The 6,033-nt window shown below is 58.6% G+C and overlaps 1 protein-coding gene and 1 long non-coding RNA gene across 2 annotated transcripts in view; one reads left to right on the top strand and one right to left on the bottom strand.

Moving 5' to 3' along the window:
- Window positions 1-29: 29 nt before the first annotated feature.
- On the top strand, window positions 30-1,279 carry LOC115948756. Its single transcript, XR_004082537.1, has 2 exons — window positions 30-207; window positions 473-1,279. It is a non-coding gene; the product is annotated as an uncharacterized LOC115948756 (long non-coding RNA).
- Window positions 1,280-1,913: 634 nt separating this feature from the next.
- ENTPD7 (ectonucleoside triphosphate diphosphohydrolase 7) overlaps window positions 1,914-6,033 on the bottom strand; it is a 6,733-nt gene continuing 2,613 nt past the window's right edge. The window contains exons 3-11 of the mRNA XM_031061551.1: window positions 6,020-6,032; window positions 5,565-5,668; window positions 5,435-5,491; window positions 5,007-5,155; window positions 4,764-4,933; window positions 3,678-4,002; window positions 3,507-3,592; window positions 3,230-3,391; window positions 1,914-3,096 (exon numbers count right to left, since the gene is read on the bottom strand). Of these exons, the coding sequence (XP_030917411.1) occupies window positions 2,868-3,096; window positions 3,230-3,391; window positions 3,507-3,592; window positions 3,678-4,002; window positions 4,764-4,933; window positions 5,007-5,155; window positions 5,435-5,491; window positions 5,565-5,668; window positions 6,020-6,032 (1,295 nt within the window). The 3' untranslated portion in view covers window positions 1,914-2,867. The remainder of the gene's footprint in view (window positions 3,097-3,229; window positions 3,392-3,506; window positions 3,593-3,677; window positions 4,003-4,763; window positions 4,934-5,006; window positions 5,156-5,434; window positions 5,492-5,564; window positions 5,669-6,019; window position 6,033) is intronic.

Below are 6,033 nucleotides of genomic sequence, written 5' to 3'. Positions count from 1 at the left end.
TGGCCGCTCCGGGCGCTCTGGGCCTGCCGGGGGGCTGACAGCGGGTTGCGTCCCTTTGCAGCTGGCTCATCGCCATCCTGGCCCAGGCCAACCCCCTGTTCGGGCCGCAGCTGAAGAACGAGACCATCTGGTACGTGCGCTTCCTCTGGGAGTGAGCAGTCCCTAGGAGCTGGCGCCTCAGCAGAGACCCCCATCAAATCCATCACCGTGAGTGGCCAGGGAGCTGGGATGGCAAATGTCCCTGCTTGCCTGCCTGTATCTGGCTGGGGAGGGAGCTGCAGCTCAGCCCTTGCTGGGCTGGGTGGAATGCTTTGGCTTCTGTGCCTTGTGGCTGTGCCGAGCTGGTCCCAGTGTGGGGCTGCTGGCTGTGTGCTGGGCTTGAGCACATCAAGCACTGTAGTTCTCAAATTTGTGGGAGCTCCCTCATGAATGCAGTTTGGTGCTAACTTCTCTTCCTTTCTCCCACCCCCAGCTCTTGTAGCTGTTCCAGCCTCTACCCTCCTGTACCAAACAGCCCCCAGAGGTGCTGGACAGAGGCTGGACCCGCTGCCCAAGCACACCTGGAGCACTGCAGCCTGGACCAATGGATGGCTGGGCCCCCAAGCACGACAGGCAGCATCCCTGGATGAGGGCCTACTAATCCAGCCCTAGGAGCAGCCATGCTACCAGGGAGAGATCCCTTCAGCTGGCCCAGTGCTGCAGTGACTGGGCACCATCCTGTGGGAGATCTGTGTGTGGTGCCAGCAGATCCTGCCCCAGCAGTGCTTGTCCTGCCCTCTTGGTGTGTTCAGCCCTAGCCCCCACAAGAAACCCCTGCTCGTAGCCCAAGCTGCCCCACTAGTTGCCCTGTCCCTGGTCATCACATCCACTGGCTGCCCGTCTGCATGAGAACACAGGAACCATTGCATCCCTGTGGAGTGAGCAGTGCCCTAGGGTGGGGCTGGTCCCTGCTAAGGCAGATTCTGGCTGTGGGTGCAAGAACAAAGGGTTGACCCTGGAGGAGCATGCAGACCCCCCTGGGGGGTGGTAAGGGAGGTGTTGGGATCTGCTGGCAGGGATGAAGAGAGGGCTGTCTCCCACCTGAGCAGTGAGGCAGCCGCAGTAGTGTTTAGGTATCTCCACCACAACAAGATGGGTCCAGGTTCTGAGACGAGCCAAGTAGGGCATTGTGTTTCAGGTTTCCCCTTATTTATCAGATAATTTATCTGTATTTATTTATTTATTTGTCTGTGTCATTTAACTTGTGTTGTGGAAATAAAACCTTTTTCTAGTAAGTCATGCTGCTTTGAGGCTGAACAAGTCTTGGCCTTATTCAGTCACCTTTCCTTTCCCCAATACTGTTCCTGCACCATGAGAACAAGGCTGGGATCCTTAGCTGTTGAGCAGGAGGTTGGCAGCACACTAATGCATGGAAAGTTTTATCCTTGATGGCACCTGTGTGCTCATGCTGTGTGACCAGGGTCACAGGGAAGGAACTGTGTGTGCTAGAGAGAGAACTGGGTACTTGCCCAGCCTCTTGCAGCTGTGCTGGGACCATTTCCATGGTGCTGGAGCAGCTCAGCAGCCTCTTTGCCAGGCAGCTAAGACTCAGGTGGGGAATAAAGTAAAAAGCAGAGACCAACATCTTGGAGGGGCTCTGAGTGAGCAGGCTTTTCCTCTTAGGAAGAGGGCAGCAAAGGATGCTGTTTCCAAGGATCCCAGCAGTTTGCTTTGGATCAAGCTCCCCTTGCTGCTACCAGGTCAGTTAAGCTCAGTCCTGCTGGAATCAGAACACTGGCAGGAAAGGAGCTCCATCATCCCACAGTAGCAGCAGGAAGCAGCAGGAGAGCTGTGCAGCCATGCAGACACCCATCCATGCCACCAGCCAGGAGCCATCGCTGCTGGGAGCTGCTCCCTAGGAAATGAGACAGTGCTGGATGGCTCAAGGGGTTTGTTTATTGCTACAGGAATGGGAACAGCTGAGTTCTGTAAAGGGACAAACTTCATTGGACCACCGGTGGGGCTCCAGCCCCAGGGAAAGTTTGTGTCTGTGTGCACAGCTCAGCTCAGCCCTGGCCTGTCCTGGGGCTGAGAGCTGGGCTGGGCTGGGGGGGCTCTCCCAGGGGCAGGCCCAGCCTGCCCTGGTGGAGGAAGAACCACAGGTCCTGACACTGGTGCCTGGGACAGCACAGGGCAGCTGTGCCCAGGAGGGAATGAAAGTGTGAAAGGAAAGACAACTCACTTTGGTGGTGCCTCAAGAATCAGTGAGCCCTCAGGGCTCAGTCTGGGATGTTGGGTAGTACTGTAGGATTGTCCTCAGAGGGAAGACATAGCAAAGAGCAGGACACCCCTTCAGGAATACTCCAAGAGGGGCCAGGCTGGGCAGAGCAGCCTGGCTGAACTCATGGTTTACCTTGCTCCTGCAGTAATTAGCTGGTGCCTGCTGCTCTCCCAGCCCCAGGCTTGTCAGGGCCTGCAGAAGGCCACCCCAGGTGATGAACCACAGCAACCTGGTGGCTGAGTCATGGGGTGGCTCAGTACTTCAGGCCAGAGCCCTGGGTTGGCTGCCTCAGTGATAGTGTCCTGTTATCTGAGGGATCTGCCAGGGCTGCAGCCTTGAGCCTGCTGGTGGCAGAGGACTTTGCACTACACCATGTAGTGAGGCAAAGGCAAGAGACCAAGGAATGCAAAGATTAGGACTGGGGCAAGGTGGAGAGGAAAGCTCTTGTGTCCATAGCTGCCTCAGCCCACGGACTCCGGTTCTGACGCAGAGACGATGGAGCGCGGACTTTGAGATGGTCCTTAAGGAGGAGTCCAAGCTCTCAGAGCCCAGGCTGTCAGCCAGTCCTAGTTCTGCTGGTGCAACTGGCTGCTGGCTACCTCTGGCATCACGGCACGCTCCCCTGGCCCAGCGGCACCACCACCTTGTCCAGCCAGAGCAGGGTGTGCTGGGCCAAGCGCAGCTGCCGGCGGTGGATGCGGCGCAGCCGCAGGAGGTAGAGGACGATGGCCAGGGCCACGACCAGGATGCAGGCAAAGAACAGATAGTGGTTGTAGACGAAAGAGAGGCGCAGCCAGGAGGGGTGTGCTTGCCGGATGCTCTCCTGACGGAGATCCCTGTGGAGAGGAACGTCAGGACTGGCCATGAGATGCAGTGGGGTATCGCCAGGGTCCGTGCAGAGCCCTCACCCAGTGCAGTTAGCGCTGCTCCTCCCCAGCCACCCTCCCGTGTGCCGGCAGCCGATGGTACCTGAGCGGCAGAAATCGCGTCTTGTAGAGGATGGCTCCCAGGGTCCACTGCCCCTCCCGGTCGTACACCAGCTGGGCTGTGCGCAGGCTGGGGTAGTCCACTGGGAACTGGAAGCCCTCGTGAAGCACTTGGTACATCCAGGCTGATTTGAAGCACTGATACCTGCGGACACAGCACACGGAGCATCAGCCAGACACCAACAGCTGCAGCAGTGCCCTACCCCAGCAAAAGGCCCCCAGGAGGCCCAGCCGTGGCGCCTCCCAGCCAGCACATTTACTTCAGCCGGTGCTGGTCAGCGTGCGCTGAGTAGAGGCCGCCACGGAAACGCTGCGTCAGCACCTCCCATCGCTGCCTGCAGTACTCCTGGGGGAAGGAGAAGTTGGGGTTCAGAGCAGAGAAACCACCCTCACTCCCAGCCCCAGCTGCCCTGGGCTGAGGCAGCACCCACCTGGGCAGCAGAGGTGAAGGTGGGGGCACTGTACTGGCCCCCCAGGCGCAGCACGTCCTCGGTGCAGTAGAAGAACTCTGAGAAGCCGTAAAACTCGCTGTTGCTGAAGTCGATGGGTGCTTTGTAGGTCTCCACCAGGGAGACATGGCTGCCATTGGACCCTGTCAGGAGGGGCTGCAGCAGCTTTGCACAGGCCTGCCAGTCCCCTCGTCCCCTGATGTACAGGGTTTGGCCACCCCTGACCACCGTGTCCTCCAGCCCCACAGGCAGGCAGGGGTCCAAGAAGGGCATCTTGGGGCTCAGCCCTGTCTGCTGGTTGTGCAGGCTGGAAAACAGTCCAGGAAAAAATGGAAATTGCACAGGGGGTCCTATACCACCTCCCAAAAGCCTAATCTAGCCCTGTCCCTCATCCAGGTGCCCTCTGCACCAGACCAGGCTGTGTCCTCTTGTACCCTGCAGAACTGGTGCCTGCCCTGCCACCCCCTGCTAAGGCTGAACTCAGCAGATCTGTCACGCTGGCCTGCAGCTACATGCTCTGAGCACCTGCAGGGTGCAACAAGGCACAGCCCACCCCACCCAGCTCATGGGGATCTGCGCCTCTGCACAGCCCCTGGGGATCTGGAGGCAGGGGCTGCTCCCGGCACAGGAGTACCTGGGCACCAAGCCTCCACCTCTGGCGACAGCTTCATGTAGTGCTCTTGGAAGGAAAGGAGAGACAGGAGACGGGAGAGCTCGAGGTGGGGATGCAATGGGAAGATGTGCTGAGTGAATCGGTGCTGGAGGAGGGGAAGTCAGAGCAGGAAAAGCCAAAAGCCACTAGAAGGGGCCTCCCTGTAGCCTGTCACAGGAGAGAAGGAGGAAGGCAGGGAGCTGTGGCACTGATAACGCCTGCCAGGCTTGGAGAACAGCAGCAGCCAAGCCCTCTGTGCCAGCCCAGGCACCAGCTGCTGCCAGCGTGGCTGTGGGAGCTGTTATCACCACAGGCAGCTCATGAGGCAAATCCAAGGGGGAGAGCACAGCATGAAGGAACCAGCACCCCATTTCACAAGGCTCTAGTAGGGGCACCACTAGGTGAGGCAGCAATACCGGTTGTGCACATAGGTTTGGTTCAGCACGTGTTCCTCATAGCGCTGCCGGGCAAAATTGCCCCCAAAGCCCAGGAATGTGTTGACGTAGACACGGTACAGGTGGCCAGTGTGCTGCACGTCACAGCCCAGGTTGAATTCTGCCAGCAAGCTCTTAGCAGCCTCGTCCTGCTGACACAGACAGGTCCACGATCAGCAGCAGTGCAGGGAAGGCAGGAGCTGCTCTCGGGGACCAGGCACGCACCTGCTGTGGGGAGGAGATGGCTCCGGAGTCGGGCACCTCGTAGGCAATCTGCAGGGAGGCGCCTCCCATGTCAAGGATCCCAACTGTTCGTTTCCGAACCAGGGGCTTCCCCTGGTCCCCGAGCGCTACGGTGACCACTGCATCCTCCTCTGGAACCCACAGCAGCATGTCAGCAAGAGGCAGGGCCTGGGGCAGCATCTTCTCCCTTCCACCATCACCCCACAGCTGCCTCATGGGGCTCCTCCCCCTCTGCAGGCAGACCCCAAGGGCCACCTGCAAGGATCACCTCCCAGCTCCAGGAAAGTTTCACACTTAGGAGTCAGGCACTGCTGCCTACTCCAGAGGTTGATCTTAGCTACAGCACTGGTACAAAGTCCAGCAGGCTCTGCTTAGACCCTCCCAGCTGTTCTACAAGCAGCCAGACTCACCATCCTCGTGATCAAACCGTCCCAGGACAAAGTTGATGCCAATCCATGCATAGACACCTGCACAAGACAGAAAAGGTCATTACAACAACATACCAAAGAGGAACAGGCAGTGCTTTGTGGCTGCTCCTACCTTCCTGCTTCCCTGAGATCACTTCTGCATGTGATTTGGAGAAGAGGAAATCAAACTCCAGGGGCACATTTGTCACCAAGTCTTCCAGGATTGCAGCTTGCTGCCTGCAAGGGTGCGGGAGAGGGACAGATGCTGATGCTGGTGGAGACACCAGGAATCACACCGCGCTACAGACCCCGTTCAACCCCACAAGTTCTGCTGCTGCAGTCAGCATGTTTTGGAGATGAAAAATAGATCTATTTGTTTGAGATCCTCAGTCAAAAGCATCTCCTCTCAGCATGCTCAAACCCTAATTCTGCATCCCTTGCCACTCTCCCTACAACGTGCCGTTTCCTTTTCCAACTCCCCCCCACGATTCTCCCGCAAGCCCCTAGAGCAGGCAGCTGTCCAGCTCCTCCCCGGGGCTGAGCGGTCCCAGCGCACCCCGGCTCGCCTGACCAGGGCGGCGAACTCACCGCTCGGGCAGCAG

This window comes from Geospiza fortis, unplaced genomic scaffold (assembly GCF_000277835.1).
Source record: "Geospiza fortis unplaced genomic scaffold, GeoFor_1.0 scaffold130, whole genome shotgun sequence".
Lineage (NCBI taxonomy): Eukaryota > Metazoa > Chordata > Aves > Passeriformes > Thraupidae > Geospiza > Geospiza fortis.
This window is presented reverse-complemented; position numbering and strand designations above follow the sequence as displayed.